General features: G+C 34.5%; 1 protein-coding gene and 1 long non-coding RNA gene across 2 annotated transcripts; one reads left to right on the top strand and one right to left on the bottom strand.

Moving 5' to 3' along the window:
- The first annotated feature begins 10,425 nt into the window (after window positions 1-10,425).
- LOC141520234 (uncharacterized) lies at window positions 10,426-20,266 on the top strand. The gene is made up of 3 exons (XR_012477560.1): window positions 10,426-10,630; window positions 12,535-12,615; window positions 19,976-20,266. It is a non-coding gene; the product is annotated as an uncharacterized LOC141520234 (long non-coding RNA).
- On the bottom strand, window positions 11,313-12,251 carry LOC141520233 (olfactory receptor 4F3/4F16/4F29-like). The gene has a single exon (XM_074232027.1). The coding sequence runs from the start codon at window positions 12,249-12,251 to the stop codon at window positions 11,313-11,315; it is 939 nt and encodes a 312-aa protein (XP_074088128.1).
- Window positions 20,267-21,728: the final 1,462 nt, after the last annotated feature.

The raw sequence follows: 21,728 nt of genomic DNA on the forward strand, positions 1-21,728 counted from the left end.
AATAGATTGACTTTTTGCCTCTATGTATTTCCAGTGCTTCAGGATGATGCCTGGAGGATATTAGGAATTTAATAAATTTCTATAAAGTAGCTGTATAGATTTGATGTTCATACTTTCTAAGTGGCCAGGAGCAGGCCTTTGAGAAACCATGGTGGTTTCCAGACCTCTCAGTTCATAGATACCAAAAAATAACTTAGAAAAGCAGCAGAAAAGGTATTTTGGCGCTGGATAAGAGTAGAGCAAAGTCCAGTACTATGGCAAATCTGGCTTTGGTAAACCAAATGCAGGCCTTGAGAGACGCAACAGCACTTATTGTTCTGGTGCTCTAAATGCACAGATTGTAAGGGGTTGGACAACTGGTCAGAGGGAGATTGAAGGACACTGTTGCTTTGCCTGAACTCAAATCCAGGTCACAGTCCTAGGTGCAGTCTCAGAGTGAGGAAGGGCACTAGCACACAAGAACTTGCAGTCCAAGGGAGCAAAGACCCTTCTCTTACTTCCAGGGCAGAAGTAAGAGTACTTGTGGTCAGGACACCCACAGAACAAACCATAGGCCTGGAGAGTAGTAAAAATCTCTCCTTAGAACATACCATCTCAGAAGAATTGAAAACTTACAAGTCACTAGAAATATCTCTGAAAGCAGCTGCACAAGCAGCTGAAGCTTGGGATAGTGAACCCTCTACTCTGAAAGCACAATTCTATTTTAACAGAATTTAAAGGTAAATAATGGGCAAGGAAATGAGTAAAAGGAAAAAGAAACTTTGACTGTAGAAAGTTACTATCACAACAAGGAAGCTCAAAATAGACACTCAGAAGGAGATAACAAAGTTAAAGTTCCAAAATCCAAAGCCTCCAAGAAAATATGAATTGGTCTCAGGCCCTGGAAGATCTCAAAAAGGAGTTTGAAAAACAAGTAAGATCGGTAGAAGAAATATTGAGAAGGAGAAAAGAGAGTGATATAAGATAATCATGAAAAAAGAGTCAAAACTTTAGAACAAAAAAATACTGAAGAAAATAAACTAGACCAAATGGTCAAATAGGTACAAGAAAATAATCCTTTCAAAATGAGAACTTAGCAAAGGGAAGCTAATCACATTATGAGAAATCAAGAAACAATTCGAACAAAACAGAAAGAATGCAAAGAAAATATGAAATATCTTACTGGAAAAACAACTGTCCTGGAAGATAAATCCAGAAGATATTACATAAAAATTATTGAACTACCTGAAAGCCATGATCAGAAAAAGAGTCTATAAAGACTTTAAAGAAAATATCAAGGAGAAGGCAACAGTAGATAGATCATTGTCCCTGGAGTAAGAAGGATCTAAATTCATATCTGACCTCAGATGCTTTTTACTTACAAGCTGTTTGGCATCAGGCATATGACAACCCCATAACTTGACCAAAAAAAAAAGAAAGAAATTGTCAAAGAAAGCTTCCCTGATATTTTAGAATCAAAGGGTAAAATAGAATTTGAAACAATATATCCAGGGGCAGCTAGTTGGCACAGTGGATAGAGTACCAGCACTGGAGTCAGGAGGACCTGAGTTCAAATCTGACCTCCGACACTTAGTAACTGCCTAGTTGTGTGACTTGAGCAAGTCACTTAATCCTATTTCCTTCAATAAATAAAAATTCTAAAAGAAATAATATACCCACCACCTCCTGAAAAAGATGCCCAAATGAAAATTCCCAGAATTATTATAGTCAAATTGCAGAGCTCCCACGTCAAGGAGAAAACATTAAAGAAGCCAGAAAGAAACAATTCAAATATTGTGGAGTCACAATCCTGGCAATACAAGATTTAATAGCTTCCACATTAAAGTGTGAAAGGATTTGAAATATGATATTCAAGAAGTCAAACGAGCTTGGATTGCAGCCAAGAATGAACTCCTCAGCAAAACTAAGCATACTCTTCATGCGAAAAAATGAACATTCAATGAAATAGGGGACTTTTAAACTTTCTTGATGAAAAGACCAGAACTGAACAGAAAATTTGATCTACAAATATGAGACCCATTGAAGCGTAAAAAGATAAAGAGGAAAGTTAAATAATAAGGGACTTGATTAGGTTAAACATTTACATTCCTGAATGTGAAGAGACAGTATAAAAAAAAACTAAAATAAAACAGAGGGATGAAAGAGGAATATACTGAGAGAAATAAAAATGGAGAAGTAAAATGAAGTAAATTAACTCAAATGAAAAGAGCACTGAAGGAGAAGAGGAAGAGGTTGGGGGAATCAGTAAATTTATTCACCTCAAAATTGGTTCAAAGAGGGAATGACATACCCACTTAAATGAGTATAGAAATGTAATCAATTCTACAGAAAAGGAGGAGGGGGAGGGGATCAGAGGGGTGGGGATGAAACAAGAGAGGGCAGATCTAGGGAGAGGAAAGAAAAAGCAAAACACTTTTAAGAAGGTAATATGTGAAAGAAGAGAGAATTGAATAAGCAGATGGAGAAATAAAACAGAGGGAAATACAATTAGCAATACTGTGGAAAAAATTTTGAAGTAAATTTCTCTGTAAAACGCTTCAATTTTCAAACATAGAGTAGTAATTCATAAAAATAAGAATTCATAAATTCATAAAATAAGAATCATTTCCCAATTGATAAATTATCATAAATATACATGCTCTTTAGACCTGACTACTGACCACTACTAGGTCTAATATCCTAAAAGAGGTGATAAACAAAAAAAGAAAAAGACCCATATGTACAAAAATATTTGTAAACCATTTTTTATAGTGGAAAAAATTGGAAATTGAAGGGATATCCATCAATTGATGAATGACAGAACAGAATGTATTATGTCTGGGATGGAACACTAATCTGCTATAAGAAATAATGAGCAGGATACACTCAGAAAATCCTAGAAATACTTCCATGAACTGATGCAAATGGAATTATTCTATGTATAAGGTAAATATTATAAGTAAACCAGCTATAAATGATTGAACTAATCTCAGTATATATTGATACAAAACAACTCTGAAGGACTTATTCCCATTCGCAGAGACAAGATGGTGTCTGAATACAGATTCAAGCATAATTTTTAACTGTATTTTTCTTGAGGGTTTTTTCTTTATTTTCTTTCATAATATGACTATTATGGAAATGTTTTACATGACTCCTCATATAGCCTTCCTTCTTGAATTGGAAACTTTGGAACTCAAGGTTTAAAAATTGAATGCTAAAATTGTTTCTACATGTATCTGAGGGAGAATAAAATGTTAAGTAAAAAAATAAAATAGGGAAAGAGGAGTGGGGGTTGGGGGGGGTAGGGGACAAAGCTTCAAGGAATGGAAAGTTGACAGGCTCATTATATTCAGTCCTCCTCACACAGAGTCTAGAATAGGACATCTAGTTCTGGGCACCACAATTTTTGAAGGACATGAGCCAAAGGGTTTCCAGAGCAGGGTAATCAGGAAAATAGATCTTGAACCAATTATACAGTGGTACTCACCATTAATTCATTTTGGAACTCTTGATGAGTGATGAAAACAACAAGCAGATAATGATTTTTCCATAAGAAATAATGTAATTGTGTTAAACACAAGTGTACAACTTTCATCAGAGTATTGGCTCCTAAGAAGAAGGGTGTGGAAAGAGACAGTGGAGGAAAAATATGCAAGTGAATGAATATTGAAAAACTTTCATAACATGCAATCTAAAAAATAAAAAAATTAATCAAAAAATAAATAATATAATTAGAAATAATTCACGAGAGTTTCTCAGAGCTTTCACATTTTACTGTGGTAGTATTAAATAATGTGGTTATTTTTTAACAGTGGACCTTAAAACTCAATAGACATGGATAAAAAAAATCAATTTTCAAATACAAAATGTAACTTCACTTTACCTCTACTGAGAGAAGTTCCTTACATAATGGGGTTTTTTTGTCCTTCATTCTTTTTTTTAGGTTTTTGCAAGCCAATGAGGTTAATCGACTTGCCCAAGGTCAAACAGCTGGGTAATTAGTGTCTGAGGTCACATTTGAACTCAGGTTCTCTGGACTCCAGGGGCGGTGCTCTTTTCACTATGCCACCTAGATGCACCTTTCCTTCATTACAGAAAAGGACCATGATATCAGAGTGGTAATGCCAAGACATGTAATTGAATTAGATTTAAGCAAGGGGGTGCTATTCAAAGTAACCAACTTCACTGTCTCCTCTGGAGCCGTCTAGATCCAGTGACCATATACGATCAGATCATCTAAGAGGTGGCTTTGGATGAAAGACCTTGGCCTTTTAAAACAAGGGGTCTTCCCCAGGTCACAGTTTGACTGACCAAGAATAAAAGAACACCTGTGAATGTTTAAGTTATTTTGAATATTATAAATACTCAAATCAACCAGAAAAGGACCAATGAAGATGCTATCTACCTCCAGAGAAAGAACTGATAAATGGAAATTTGCAAAGTATGCTTAGATAGATGATAGCTAGATAGCTAAATAGCTAGATAGCTAGATAGCTAGATAGCTAGCTAGCTAGATAGATAGATAGCTAGATAGCTAGATAGCTAGATAGCTAGATAGATAGATAGCTAGATAGATAGATAGATAGATAGATAGATAGATAGATAGATAGATAGATAGATAGATAGATAGATAGATAGAAAGATTGATAGACTGATAGATAGATGATAGATAGAACTGCATATATGAGTGTGCATTTGTGTGTGTGTGAGAAATAGTGGTCTTCTCTAGTACATAATTGGAAAGGAGGGAGAGTATTCAGAAATAAAATATAACCAAAAAATAAATAAAATTTAAAATAAAATAAAAAACATGGAGTTTGATTTACAACTTAGAGAAATCCAGTGAAGAGCCTTGCTAATTTGAAGTTGAGAAATTACTGGACCTGAAGAAACCTGGATTTGAATTCTCTAACCCTTACATCCTAAGATTCCAGTAATTCATGAAGACCTATGAAGGTTCAGAGTCAATAGTCATGGATCTTATCTTACCCTACCATTTTCTAAGTTTCCTGTCCTCCTGATATCTATAGTTATTTCCTTTATGAATAGTACATAATTGGTATATAATGGTATATGGTATTGATTCCACTTGCATTTTTAATGTTGGACTTCTTATAGCAAAGTTCAGAAATTTTTCACTTTCTCGTTTTTTATGAAAACTGTCTTGTCCATTGATCCTTTGTTTCTCAAGTACTTGTATTAAAGTCTTTGATTGATGTTCTTTGAACTGTTTTAACTCCTTCTAAGACCTTAATATTTTAGTTTTTGTTTATTAAGAGAATCTATAATTCAAGTACCCATTTTTCTAGATTCCTTTCTGCGTATTTCTTTTTTGTTGCCTTTAATTAAACAATAAAGTATATAAAATTTCTGCTGTATTTATTATTAAATAACAAAATCTTCCAAAATTTCTATATATATATTCAAAAGCTCCCAAGGCACTTTGAACATTAACTGACATACACTTTTTGGATTTGATTTGACTAGTAGTATCTTGAAGGATATGAATCAATACTACAAAACATCCACTGACTGTTGATGTGGGTATTTCTTTCACGAATATCAATCAGAACTTCTTTTTGACTACTAAGTCTAAAGGTATAATATCCCAAATTTTTGTTAGTTTTTTATTGCAATCAGATGAAGACCATATTGAAATTGAGCCTTTCTTGATTTAATATGACTCCCAGATAATAGACACACTATCTTTTGCCAGACACTTTTCAACTCCTTTCTGGTCTTCTAAAAAAAGGAGTTACCAACATACCACAAAGATACATCTAAATAGAATTAATATGAAGCATAATACTTTGTAATGTGACAAAGTCAAATTAATCCTCCCCAAAATATTCTCTACTGTGAAAGCTTCCAATGCATGCAACATTGTTATCACTGTAACACACTCAAAATAATCAACAAAAGAGTATGTGTAAACTGCCTTAATCTAGATTGCAGAAGGTGCTATTGAGGCCTCTTCAAGTCAAACTGATCCTTACTTCCTCTACATAATTTTTAATGATTAGGAAAAAATAAGAATTCGTTATATCTGACTGACAAGAAGGCATGAAAACAGCAATAGTCTAATAAGAAGTGGAAACATCAAACATTCCTGCCCTGCAGAGTTGGAAAGACCTGAGACTAATTCATTCAGGGAATACTTAATAGAGACTCCATCCCATGATAATACTAGGAAATGGTTATCCAGTTAAAGTTTGGAAACTCCAAAAGGGAAAGTATTATCTCCTGATGCTCAACTTTTGGTCAGTTAAAATCATGAAGAAGTTCTTCCTTGCATTGAACATAGGTTTACAAGCTATTCCACCTAGTTGTAGCCCCTGAGGACAATCAGAAAATTTTAATCTATATGACACCCTACTTGAAGACAGCTAGCTATCCTATTCACTATAATTCTTACCTTCTCCATGTTAATCCTCCCAAATTCCTTTAATCCCTCCTCATATGAAGTCTTCCCAATATCTTAGTTGCCATCTTATAGATTCTCTATTGTACCAATATTTTTTCTAAACTGTGACATCCAGATGTGAACACAGTGCTGGAAATGATATCTGACCAAAAGGGAATACAAGACTATCACAGCTTTCACTTTGGTTAATATGCAATCCTGAGTAACATTAGGGTTTTGCATGTGTGTTTTTGTGTTTGTGTGTGTGCATCTTCTGGTTATTGATTTATGTTGAGTCTAAAGACTATGAAGACCACAAGATCTCCATCATATAAACTAATTTTGCAAAGTGGATGCCTCTAACAAATTCCTATGATTTTGCATTTATTGCCATTAAATTTCATCCTATTAGATATGACTCAATCCTCTAGTCATTCAGTGATTATATAGTTCCTAGTCTGATCAATCAATTATATTAGATATCCATCCCAGCTTTGGGTTATTTGAAAAATATAATTTCTTCCAACTCATTTTTTTTATTTGAACCACACAAAAGTGTTAAATCTCTGGCACTTACAAACAAATTAATAAAAGAAACATTTTGCCTCATTCAATACAGGCTTAGGTCTTACTCATGACCTAAATATCTCCAAGGGAAAGAAAATTCAGAGCTCGGCACTCTAAATAATGCCCACATTTGGTTTCATTTGTTTAACAACTTGAATTTTTTGCTAAACCAATTCAGTGATCCTTGTTTTGGCACCACAGAATACTTAATTACCATATTTTTCTCATTGTATTCATCTTTCCAACTCTAGTTCTGGAAAAGTCACACTGACTACTTTCTCTGTTCTTGATCCCATGTCACATTCAATAGTAATACCTTTTCAGAGTGGCTAGGAGGCGTAGTGGATAGAATACCGGCCCTGGACTCAGGAGTACCTGAGTTCAAATCCAACCTCAGACACTTAATAATTATCTACCTGTGTGGCCTTGGACAAGCCACTTAACCCCCATTGCCTTGCAAAAACTAAAAAAAAAACTTTTCTTTCAAATTTGTTCTGTATTATAAGTTTGATAGTTTTAATAATACCATTCTTTTCTTCATCACACAGACAGAAAATTTGAATGATCTTTGATACTTCCCAGTACATTGCTCCTAAAATAAAAGCAGCCACCAAGTTCTGTCGATTTCTACTCAAAAATATCTCTCATATTTTGTCCCTACTTCTCTATTTTCATCAATATAGAGTTTAAGATTTTATTTCCTCTCCCCTTATATTTCAGGAAGCTCTACAATGATCTTCCAAATTATGTTCCCATCTCTAGTTTCCTCACAGCTCAGTATGATTAATCTCTCTAAATAATGACTGTCCTTATGTTAACCTACTCCTCAACAAAAACCTATAAAGTCCAAAATCCTGAGTATGGCATACAAAGCCCACTTTCAATGTTATGCCAACTTGCCTTTTCAGTTTTATATCCTACAGCTTCCATTGTCTTCCTGTTTCCTGAAATTTTATCTCCATATTCCAACCTCTCTACTTTTTCTCAATTTCCATTGTAGAAGTGAGAGAAACCTTAGGACAAAGAAAATAAGTTATTAAGAGTTTATTGCATCATTCTCTATTCAAGAAATGTTAGATTTTTGTTGCCTCTAAAATAATTTTTGCAGCCCTTACAATCTAGTTCCAACTAACTTCTAAACTTATTGAATGTTGAACCTCTTCATAATACTTTGTATTCCAATCAAAGTAACCTACTTGCTGTACCCCATTTGGATTTGCACACACACTCTCCCCTATAGGTGGACTGAAATATCTAATATCCACATCTTTCCAACTAAACCTTACCTTCCCTTTCTCCCTATTACTGTGGAGAGTTAGCTCCATCCTACTAGTTCCCCAGGCTCTGAAATTTTTGACAATTCACTCTCTCTCACTTTTCTCCAAATCCTATTGCCAAGGTTTTTTTTATCTTCACACATTTCTTGAATACTGCCACCACCCTAGTAAAACCCTCTTCAACTCTTTCTTGGACTATTATAATTGTTTGCTCATTGGTATGCCTACCATAAATCTTTCCCTATTCCAGTCTATCCTCCATTCAATGTCAAAGTGATCCCCCTAAAACTCAGGTATGATATCATTATGCACTCCCATCCCCATACAATAAACTCCATTGACCCCATATAAGTGACAGAATCAAATGTAAAATCCTCTTTTTATTATTCAAAATCCTTCATAATCTGTTCCCCTCATCTTACTAGCTTGAGTACACCTTAAAACCTCTTCTCCTACATATTCAAATATCTAGTGTCATAGACCTCTTTTTTATTACTCAAATCCATGAATTTTCATGGATAATGCCCCATGCCTAGAAATTCTTCCTACTTATCTATCACCACTTACTGAATTTGAATTTCCTTGAATTTCCTAAATATCTGCTATAATCCTAAATTATTCAGAAAACCTTTCTCATTCTCCCAATTCTAATGACTTCTCTCTTGTGCCTTCTCTCTCCCTAATTTATCTTGTAAATATTATGCTGGAAAAAAACTATCTGCATATGTTTTCCTCATTAGACTCTGACCTCCTAGACAGCAGGAACTATCTTTTACATTTTTGGGTAGCATCTAACAAAGTGCATATGACTTGGTTGGTTTTTATATTTATTAAATGACTGAATTCAGAATTTTCTTCAAATTCCTCCATGTGATATCGTAAATATATTAAATGAAGCATTTAGAGTCCATTAATCAGTTATGCCACATCAGTATGGGAAGAATCTGGCCTAATAGCAATTCATCTGAAAAAAAATCTTGGAAATCTCAGTTAAATGGAAGTTCAATAAGACATTATATAATTATGCAATTCCTATAAAAGTTAATGTAAAGAGATTACATCGAGATGGTAGTGGCCTCAGAAGCCATCAAGTCCAATCCCCTCATCATTAAAATCAGGAAAGATTATAGTACTTTGCCTAAAGTTCCCAAAGGGATGAGATATGAAGCCAAGGCTCTGATCCTGAAACCAGGGGAATGGATCACTAATCAATGGACATATCAGCCTCAGCATACCCTGTGCTTTTCAAACCTTGTCTAGAGAATTTTGACCAGTGCTACATATATGCTATACTTAAAAAAGAAAGCTAACAAAAGGGTCTAGAGGAGGGAGACAAAATGATGAAGTAGTTCCAGCATGTTATTTGATCAATAAATAAATAAGAATTTATTATATGCCAACTCTTTGCTAGAAATTAAGTACCTAGAAAAGAGTAAGGCACACAAATAGCTCTCTTAAAAATGTTTAAGGATAATTAAATGAAAGAGTGATTATGCTAGCTCTATAATGGTATAGAAGACAAAAACAGGACTAATTGAAAATAATTTAGAGAAAAATAGATTTCAGTAGGAATTCCTTATATCCAAATATTAGAAATATACAAAAGGATAGGCTATGTCAGGGGTAGTAGGAATTCCTTAATCTTGAAAGTTTCCATTTCTATTCTGAATGGTCATTTATCAGAGATGATGTAGAGGTGTCCCAATGTTGTCTGAAAACTATGAAAAATTGATCTTTAAAGACATTTCTAAATATTTTAACTCTAAATAATCAACACCTGAGTTAATAAGGGGAGTACTAAAACAATTGAGAATCTTGTTATAATTAACAATTCAAAGATTTGCTTCAAAATTTAAAAAGTACAATGTGACACTTCCAGGCTACAAAAAAGAAAGAACTTAGGTGGCCAGGAAGAAAAGATGACTGTGGGAAAGAAAAGAAGACTCTCTGCATGAAGTTGGATCCTTATATGATAATAATGTAAAAAATACATTACAATTCATCAATGAAGGAAACGAGCTTTAGTTAGAAAAAATGAAGGGGGTGCAAGCTTGAAGCCAAGATGGTGGTGTGGGCACAAGAATTCCCAGAAATTCTCTTCCAGAATACTCCAAATAACTGAAAATTATGATTTAACCATATTCTAGAGTCTCAGAACCCACAGAAATATGGAGTGAAACACTTTTCCAGCCACAAGATAACTTGCGAGATCTGCCAGTAGGCTCTATTTAACAAAAATGGGTCACATTGCAGCCACAGCCACAATGCACTGGAATGAACAAGCTCCAGTCTTCCAGGAACAGACAACAAGATGCCTGGGTCCATGGAGGCACCTGGGTTCATAGTAGCTGTAGGAGTTTCCAGACCTCTCAACTAGGGGTCTTCAAGGACAACTCAAAAGGTCAGTGGGAAGTATATATTTTTAGTTAGATCAACATAGAGGCACAAGAGGAGAGATCAAAAACTACACAAACTCAGAATTAGACAAACAGAAATATAATTTCATAAGAAATAAAAAACCAATAATAAGATCTTTAAAAATATCAACATGCAATATGTGATATGTAATATACACGGTAGTTATATTTCAAATATCAAAAATAGATTTACATTCTTCAAACTCGAAAGAATAAGAGTTAAGGAATCATGTTTATTTTTTATTAAACAAATAGTAATTTACAAGAATGAATACTTCTAAGACAAGAAAGGATAATAATCAATAGGTTTTGAGAAAGGGTTAACAATTAAGCCTAATTCTCCTTTCATCTTACAGTACTTGAAACTGATAATGAACACCACTTTTTTGAAACTTCACCAAAATATTTTCTTACCTCCTGGTCTTTTTTTCCTGTTTTTACAATTAACTTTTTGGCCTTCTTCACTAGAGTGTGACCTCTATTTAGTTAACTTCTAAATTTTAAATTGCCAGTATCAGCATTTTTCCCAGCTCCATACCTATGTTTCTAGTTGACCACTATTGACATGTGGAAATCACTCTAGGACTTCAAACTTTTCAAATACTGTCCCATGATCTCGTTGTGGAACACTTCCCTGTTTCTTCTAAGTTCATGTCATAAAGTCATTTAAGAGATTTTCCTAAAACTCCCAATCTGACTGCACAATCTCCTCATTGCCGTCTTCATCTCTTTGTTCCTGAATGTGTAGATGACTGGATTCATAAAAGGAGTAAGAACTGCATCAAAAACTGCAAGAAACTTATCTAAGTGTGATGTGGGGTATGGCCATGTGTAAATAAAGATCAATGGACCAAAAAATAAAATCACAACAGTGATATGAGCTGAAAGAGTAGACAGAGCCTTGGAAGAACCACCTGAAGAATGCTTCTGAACAGTGACTAGGATAAAAATGTAGGAGATGATCAAGATGCAGAAGGAGCCCAAGGAAATGAAGCCACTGTTGGCAGTGATCATGAATTCCAGTTTATATGTGTTTGTACAGGCAAGTTTGATGAACCGAGGAAGGTCACAGTAAAAGCTATCCAATTCATTAGAGCCACAAAATGGTAGATTAACAATAAAAGCCACTTGAAGTACTGAATGGAAGAAGCCAATGGTCCAAGCAGCCAATAGGAATGCAGTGCACATTCTTGGACTCATAATATTCAGATAATGGAGAGGTTTACATATGGCAACATATCTGTCAAAAGCCATAGCTATAAGCAGCACCATCTCAACACCACCAATCAAATGAATAAAGAATATCTGAGTGATGCAGCCAGAAAATGAAATGACTTTGCGCTTTTTGAAAAGGTCATATATCATCTTGGGAGAAATGACTGAGGAAACTCCCAGGTCAATAAAGGAGAGGTTGGCCAGAAAGAAGTACATGGGAGAGTGTAAGTGAGGGTCAGAAGTCACTGTAATCACAATGAGGAAGTTTCCTAACATGCTTGCCACATAGATTATAGAGGACAGAACAAAGAGGAAAAGCTGGATATACCAAGAATTAGAGAGTCCCAGGAATACAAACTCAGACACGACAGTAAGATTGGCAATGGACATTGTCTTAGCAACACTGTATCTGTAGCAACCTTTAGAAAGAGAATGAAGGGAGAAACCAAATTATTTTGAATAATAGTAATCTTCCAAAATTCAATTCAACAGTAATTTATTAAATGTCTAGCAGTTCACCTTAGGGAAACCCAATATTCCCTCACCATTTCACAGTAAAATAGTCACCTTTTCTACTATGGTTACATGAAACCTGGAGGGTGCTGCCAACAAGTCCTATTTTTAATTAATACTTTAGTCTCCTAATAACATTTCTCCCATTTTTCTCTGAAAGAATTGGAAAAGAACACATGTTGGACTGACAGACAGGAAAATGATTTGGAGCAAAAGATGGAGCAATGAACCAGAACTGAAGGTAGGAAGGAAAAGGTGAATATTTTCATTTTAGCCTCTTCTTCATATATAATTATATATATATATATATATGTATATATATATTGTAATTCATCTAAACTCTCTGAGCTTCTCTTTTCTCATATGTAAACCTGGGATAATCTGCATGTATGTTACAGCATTGTGAGGAACAGGTGACCATTCACACAGGTGAAGCATATGGGCATGGTTCTTTGTACCCCTTAATCAACATCTCTTCTCTCTTGGTTGGCTTACTTGTCCAATACTACAATCACACTATCAAGTTGGGTAGACTCATATCCTCTCTTACTATAACACTATAACACTCAGGATCCTAGGGACAGCACTGATTGGGGAGACATTCCTCTTCCTCTTATTTTTACTCATAACTGCAGCTCCTGAGATGCAAGTATTTTAAAAAATAAGCTGACATGACTATATGAAGAATCAAAAAAATTTGTTAAACAGAATAGAAGTCAAAAATAATTAATAATAATCATATGATAGCATTTAAAAGTACCTAATATATTTCAGACACTAATAAACATTTTTTCAAAAAAATTATCTCATTTTATCCTCACAACAACCCTGGGAGATGTGCTTTTAATATTCCTATATCAGTTGAAGAAACTGAGAAAAAAGAAGTTAAAACCTTGCCTAGAGTCACACATTTAGTAAGTTTCCTAAGGCAGTATTTGAGACTTCCTGACACTAGATTAAACTCACTATACATTCTGCTCATAAGTTTAAGACAGTCTCCCAACAACATACATCAACATGTGTGGGGAAAAGTGGTGATGCATTTATAAAATCATAGCATTAAGGAAAAGGAAGAAGGAAGGTACCCAGGGAAACTCAGAACTCTGGACTTTTGAACTTTCATATTGCTTTTGCAATAACATGTCCTCTCATGGCTTGGACCACACATATTCTTCAATCGCCAGATTTAAAATTCTCGGATCCATTTTCCTACTGGTGAAAAATCAACTTCGATATGGAAACACTGTGAACCTCTTTTACCAAAACAGAAACCGTAAACTTGAGGAGATGAGGACCTTTAAAATAAATGTTTCTTTGCTGGCCTTAGAAAGTTAGCAACTCTTTCACCCAATGGTAGTATTTTCATGCCTGAAATTTTAACAATTTTTCTTAGTCAAGTCTTTGATATGGGTTCTAAAAGGTTTCCACCTCTCAAGTTGTAGAAAGTCACGTAAGGAAAGGGAGAGAAAGAACCTTTGCTACTTAAATAGTTCCACTAATGAGCAAAATTTTTCATCCATCACTTCTTTCCCAGCAGCAAAACTTTTCCTCCAATATATTATTCTCCTAAATAGTACTCTTCTGACCTCTAAGCTCAGCTCAAGAATTAGCAGCCAGTGATAGGGTAGTCTCTGAGGTATTTCTGTGATCCATCTTTAGAGATCACTTTTTGGACCAAGCTCTGAGAACCCTTCTCAGACTTCCTGAAAATTGTGGGCTTGGCCAATGCTAATGCTCGAAAGTTGTGTCTTATAAAATTATTGAACTCTTGCCAAATATGGCTAACATAGATGGGAACAGATATAAAGGTTTTCAAATGTTCATTTTTTCTTTTCTACTATTTTCCTGGGTCTCAACATCCTTAACACTGCAGAGGCCCTCTGTAAATATTGATGACACTTATCATCCCAATAACATTGTTTCTCAACCACATCAGATCCAATAAACGCCTTTACATTCCACTTCAACTCTACACTGTTTTGGTTACACTTTGATTGATAGTCACACAGAACTGTGCCACCTCAAAGATTTTAAACTCCAAAGTTCTATCTTGCAATTGCAATCACTTCCTTGGCAGGTCCCCCCACTCTCTCACTCCCTATAAAACTGTCCTTCACACTCATTGTCATCTCAGGTTCCCCAGTCATCTACAAGTTAAAGTCCTCTTCCTGACTTCATTTGCCATTGCACTCAGTCAATACCATCACATGCAGCTTCAATGATTCATGAACTACAACTCTAGAAAGCCTCATACCCAGATTTTATGACAAGTTCATCAAACTAATTCTTAACTCTGGATCCCCTCCACAATCTAACCATTCCTACTCTAATTCTGTTAAGCATATACATATAAAGAAAATCACAAAATCATGTAGATTTATTGTAAGAAATTTTTGAGTCATAATCTAAGCTAGACCTTCAGTGTTGTGATGCCATTCTTCTTTGCAAATGTCATTTATTTACTATTTCCTCACTCCTGGACTCTATACACTTAGCCAATCGCAATTTCTTTTTTTTTAGGTTTTGGCAAGGCATATGGGGTTAAGTGGCTTGCCCAAGGCCACGCAGCTAGGTAATTATTAAGTGTCTGAGACCAGATTTGAACCCAGGTAGTCCTGACACCAAGGCTGGTGCTTTATCCACCTAGCCACCCCCTAATCACAATTTCTGCATACTATGTCAGTCAATGAACATTTATTAAGTGCCTATGTTGTTATACATATAATGCTAAGATCTAAGAAAACAAAGAAATTCAAAGGACAGACCCTGCCCCTCTAATAGAGGCAAGGGCATACAAATAGTTATGGACAGACAAAAAATATATGTAGGATAAATGGGAAATAATTAACAGAGGGAAGGTAATAGAATTAATGGAGATTGAGAAACGCTTCTGGGGACCAGAAGGAAACAAGGATAGGTAACATTCCAGACATAAGATAAAGTCAGAGAAAATGCCCAGAGCCAAGAGATGGAATATTTTAGTAACAGGAGAAGCAAGGAAGCCAGTGTAAGATCTTATTAGTTAGTTTAGCGAATGGAGTGCTAGATCTGAAATCTAGAACTGAGCCCAAATCCATCCTCAGACACTTCATTGTGTGACCCTAAGAAAAACAATTAAATCTGTATGCCTCAGTTTATGCAATCATAAAATGGGAATAATAAGAGCACCTACCTCCCAGGGTTACTATGAGAAACAAATGAGATAACAATTGTACTTAATATAGTGTTTTGTGTGTGGTAAGAATGAAACAAATGTTGGTTATTAATTTCCTCTTCTTGCCATCCCTTATAAAGTGTGTTCTCCACAATTATGTTCTTTTCTTCTTTCTTCTCTCTAGAATCTTAAGCTTGGTGATGTCATTTAACCTCTTGACTTTAACTCTCATCTCTGTACAGATCATTCCTAAAGGAAAACAACAATGAAGATTAGAACTCCTACTTAAATATTCAATGACCAATCAGGACTACTAGGGATCTGATAATGAAGCATGACTCCTACCTAATGTTGAAAAATATGGTGAAAAGTCCATATAGAATGAGGAATGCATTTTCATATATATCAATTGTACTGATTTACTCTGCTTCCATGCAATTTTCTGTTACGATGGAGGTTGGGGGCATTAGAAAATGTTAGTGAGGGTTAAAAAAGGAAGAATAACAATTTTAAAAAATTAAGATTAGAAAACACATTATTCTATGAAGGTTTTGAAGTAAAAAATAATCTGAATGCTGAAGGCATGCATCAGAATGGAGATTGTCATCCCAGCGACAACAGCACTATTCACATGGATTTGGACTAAATCACTTGGAAGTTAAGCAGGGTCAAATGATGAAGAAAATATTTTTGCCCTAGTATGCAATTCTAAGAGACATACTGAGACTTATTTATATTTTCTTTTTTTAAGAATGTTTAGAAATTTTTTGTGTATTATATGGAAAAATGCAAAGCTTAAGTCTGTAGTCATTATGATCCTAAAAGGGAAAATTGCCTTGGTCACTTTCAGATTCCTGTGGAATTGTAAATTCATACTAAGCTTCTGTGCAGTATTAACCATTTGCATCAGTAAGGATGAAATTAATTTGGTCTTCTGGAGAAAAAAAAATGTACTGCTCATTCAAGAGGGTTGTGACTAAAAGTTTTTAAGCATTTTGTTTCTGCCAAGGTAGTTTTCTTGCATCTTACCCTCCATTTCCACATGTGTGTGGGCGTGTATGTGTGTAAATATAATTAAATCTGACTTCATAAGGGCTTTCCAGAATAAATTGTCTAATAGGGTAGGACACTTTTCTTTGTCATTGAGTAAAAAACAAGATAGTGAAGTGTATTAGTAGCATGCAGAACAAAAACTTAAATTTTATCTCTTGCTAAACAGTATATTGTCCTGTGGAGATTTACCAATGAAAGAAATGTTGATCTTGTTGTAGCTGGTATTGTGAAACATTTAATGAGCTTTAATAATAAAGTTCATATAATGTCATTTCTAAAAAAACACATTATTCTAATACAAACATATGAATAAGAAAATACAAAATTGGGAGAATTAGGTCAAATTTCTAGACCTAACTTTTCACTTGAGTCTCAGAGGCATATCCCCAAATGCTTACAGAACATTCCACTAAATTATCTTCTGTCAATTCATCACTCAAACAACTGTATCTAATTCACACCCTTCTGACTTCTCATCCAGGATCATCTAGTGGCTTTTGTCATAGCCTCCTAAACAGACTCTATACTTCCTATCTTTGCTGCAGTGCTAATCACATTACTCCCTTGTTCAAAAATCTTCAGTTGCTTTTTTTATCTTGTTTAATGAAAATGTCCAAATTAGTTACCCTGTTATCCATTGTTCTATGCACCATGACCCTCAGATCTATTTGTCTATCCATATAACATAGCAAATACTTAATAATTTGGGAAAGTGATTAGAAATCAAATACACTAGTGAAAGGATTTATAATGAAAGGATGAAATAAGTAATATAGTTCAAAGATTGAATCTAGTCAAAAGAGGACATCTCTCAGGAAAAGGAAATGGAAAAAGGAAAGTTGGAGATGAAAAGAGGGGGGAAAAAATGTGGCAACTACTGTTTGCCAGGTGCTCGTGCTAAAGAATTTACAAATGTTTTCTCATTTGAGCCTCACAATAACACAATGATATAGACTGTTATTATCTCCCAAGGGAGGAAATTGAAGTAAATACAGTTTAAGTTTCTGACCCAGGGCCACACAACTATTAAGTGTCTGCAGTTAGATTTGAACTCATGCTTTCTTGATTGGAGACCCAAAACACTATGCATTACAGTTAGTTCAATTAGAAGGAGCAAGCAATTGAAAGAGAAGGGATGGATCAAAAGGAGATGTGATAATGTGATAATTTTTTTATCTTTTTTTAACTCCAACACCTAAAACAGTTGCTAGCACAAAGTAATTAATAATTCTTACAAATATATTTGTGGATAGAAAGATATAGGCTCTCTTTTCCACTTAGATGACAGGGTGAGCAATGAGAAAGAGTAAAGGTAGAAATCAATTCTGAAGTAGCAAGCAGATTGCAGTGATAGACAAAAGAAGAGGAAACTTAGAAAGTTCTCAAGAGATGATATAAAACTTTTCAATTAAAAAAGAGGTCTATAACCATTGACATTTTGGAGTTAATGGATAGGATTAGGCATGTGGGAAACAGAAAATATTTAGAATAAAGATTCGCTAATTCAAAAGAGAATTTTAAGAGATCAAATCTTTGCTAACTGAAAATAGTTCAAGTTGATTTTAGATAGCATGAATTTTTGTAAATTCAGACAAGATTTTTATGTTTTCCTCTGGCAATATTACAGATTGCAAAATGGGGACAAAATAAAATTTTAGCAAAGGTACCCTAGAACTGAGAATTGACGTGGTAGGAAGTTGAGAGAGGAACAGATTTTAGTCAACTGGACAGTTCAGAGTTCAGTATGCACATAATCAAGGAGAAGAATGAATCAGTTTAAGGAGCCAAGTCAAAAGAAAATAGAGATGACCAACTAGGAGAATCGGAAAGGATAGATTTATCAATGAGGAAGGTCAGTAACTAAGGGATGGGAGCTGAACTTCTGAGGTTAATAATATAGTTAACATCTAGATGAGGGGACTCCTACCAATGCAAGTCATCCCCTTCTTGGCAACTTAAGTCTTTTTATTCATTAATTTTATTTTTAATTTAACAAACACCAAATGAAATGAGAAATGTATCTTAATACAAAGCAACTTGTAGTCTTAGAGAACTGAGAGTTTAAGAGATTTGCCCAGAGTCACATAGTATGTGCCAGAGGAAAGACGTGAACCCAGCTTTTCCTGAGTTCAGGGCTTCTACATTTTATTATGCTAACTCTCTCTCAAATGAGTAAAAAGAAATGCAAAATTCTAATTCTTATCTGATTACCAATTATTTATTCTTACCATTTAATCCTGAGACAACTCCCATCAGGAATTTGGATGTTTCATTTTCTTGATATGTCTATAATTCAAAACCTTCACACTAACTTCCCATTACCATTTTCAATTCTTGATACTTCCCTACATCCATTGTATTCTATGCTCTCAGAAGAAATGGTCCACTCAATTTGTCCTGTACTATGAGCAATCCTATCACTGGAATTATCTCTTCATTGTAGGAATGATGGTCAACCTGTTCTTCTTGCTGGACATTTTATTCTTGTCTTTCTCATCTATCTATATTGTCTCTGAATTTGATATGGTAGCAGTGTCCAGAAGCCTGAGGAATTCCAAAATCTTAGCCTCTCCTTTGTGTAGTGACCAGAAGAATTGAGATACCTAAAATGCTTCTATAATAGGAAAGAATGCAAATTCTCTGCAGTGGAGGAAAGTGGCCCATTGATACTACAGAAACTGAGATTTCTAGCTTGACATTGCTTGGCCAAGAATATTGTCTCTTAGGAATCTGTTTTCCCCAGGTAATCGAGAGGAAAGGTTATTAACAAAGCATGATTAAAGAAAGGAGTAAATGCAAAAAAAAGACCTTTTTGAACTTTTCTTAAGCTACTCTGAAACCATCATTTTATAATTGAATACTGAGAAATTTTTTAACTTTCACATTTTCAGTAAAAGTAATTTATAATTTCAAGATTCCAATCTACTTCCTAGACCACTGAAAGAAGAAAATAAATGGAAATATCAGGTTAAATAGAATAAGTTTAAAATGCATAGTATATCATGGTACATCAATTAAAATTTCATTGACAAGTAAGACATTCTTACTTTAATTAAAAATAAAATGTTCATTGTTAACAACAGACCATCAGAGTTAAAGAAAATACCAATCTGCTAACCATCAAGCCATATTATTCTATGTAGCCTTTGAATCTTCACTTTAGAGAATAAAACCAAAACCATTCATTTGGTATTTGTGAGATAATTTAAGGGTGATTATTATCTGCAGATATTAAACCCAGCTGAGATCTTTCTCACTTTCACCAATAATAACCCCATAAAATATCCACATAGAATATGGAATCAAGGGTAAGACCCTCAAGTATCCCCAGTGTTGACAACCTTGAGTATATCATAAAATACTTCATTTTTATTATTTTATCTTCTTTCACCAGATACTGAAAGTGGAGATTCCAAACACTGCATCTAGAAGCAGAACTATCAGTTATCTCATTGCTCTCCACCAATCACTATTCTGGAATTTTCCAAAAGGAGGAAGCAATTCTAATGCATGCCAGAGAGAAAAGTTTCTCTATGAAAAAAGAAAAACTTGGAAAACATATTAGCAGTGCCTTACCAGCAATCCTATCTGGATGTGAATTTTGAGAATTGCAGCAATCCAGTCCTATATTCAATGCTCTTAAGACCTTGTTTGATTATACAAATATCCTTTAATAAATCTATACTTCGACACTTATACCTTGTATATAGGCTTTTCTTTTTTCTCCTAGTGAGGCTGCTGAGTTACCACAGTCTTTCATTGAGAGAGGTCTTTGCTGCCAAATATAAGAACTCCTTAAGATAGCCTTCAACTTCAGTGATTGTTCCCTAATTCATTAGCTGAAGAATCCAGGGGTATTTAGTCTGGAGAATTTTACAGTTATTATCAAGCCACCTCAGCTTTCCCGGACAATGGCCCCATCAACACTGCTTAGCTGTTCTTTTATCATTCTCTCTCTCTCTCTCTCTCTCTCTCTCTCTCTCTCTCTCTCTCTGTATATATAGAGAGATGATAGAGATAGAGATAGAGATAGAGATAGAGATAGAGATAGAGATAGAGATAGAGATAGAGATAGAGATGGTAGAGGAGATGGAGATAGAGATAGATGGATAGATAGACTGACAGACAGACAGATAGATAGATAGATAGATAGATAGATAGATAGATAGATAGATAGATGGAGACAGATATAGATACAGATATAGATTCGATATATATATATATATACATATACATATACATATACATGTCCATATACCTATACATATACATAGAGATAGAGATAAAGATAGAGATAGAGATAGAGATAGAGACAGAGACAGACATAGACATAGACATAGACATAGACATAGACATAGACATAGACATAGACATAGACATAGACATAGGCATAGACATAGACATAGTCATGGATATAGATATACAAGACATAGGAAGGGATATATATATATATACATATATGTATATATACATATATATACCTTACTATGCTTTGTAAGCTTTTTAATAAATGTTTAATAAATATTTAACAAATGTTTAATAAATGTTTGCTTTATTTCCACCTTTTAAAAATAGTTATTGTCAGGTGTTGGAAGGGCTATTGTGTGGGAGATGTATTAATATGATATGGATGGCTCCAGAGGGCAGATTTAAGAAAAATAGAAGTTCTAGAAAACTTATTTTGTTAAAGGAAGATTATTTATTAAAGGAAAAGTCATTCAAAAGTGCAATGGATTGCCTTCAAAGATGATTTTCTCAAAAAAGGAAAAAATCTTAAGGCAAGGACTGGATGACCACTTTCTGATAATTGAGTGTATTCCTGCACAAAAATTGGTAGGACTATATGAGTTCTGAGGACTTCTCCTGTTTTTGAGATTATATGATAACAAAATGGAAAAGAAAAGATTATTGCCATCAATCACATAAAGCCTTTATCAATCCCCTGGCTACTTCTCTCCACACACTTACCAAGAACAGATTGTGTATTCCTTTGTATATATTTTATATATATGGCATAGTGGATGGCATGCTAGATTTGAAATCAGGAAGAGAAGTTCAAATCCTACATAAAACTCTTACTAGCTATACCTCCAGGCTATTCATTTAGCCTTCAGGGTACTCACCTACAAAGTGACAATGATGATGAT

The sequence above is a fragment of the Macrotis lagotis genome, chromosome 4 (assembly GCF_037893015.1).
Source record: "Macrotis lagotis isolate mMagLag1 chromosome 4, bilby.v1.9.chrom.fasta, whole genome shotgun sequence".
Lineage (NCBI taxonomy): Eukaryota > Metazoa > Chordata > Mammalia > Peramelemorphia > Peramelidae > Macrotis > Macrotis lagotis.

Bases quoted from the DNA above. Each gene is read 5' to 3' on its own strand.
- LOC141520233 (XM_074232027.1), bottom strand. From the start codon at position 12,251: ATGTCCATTGCCAATCTTACTGTCGTGTCTGAGTTTGTATTCCTGGGA.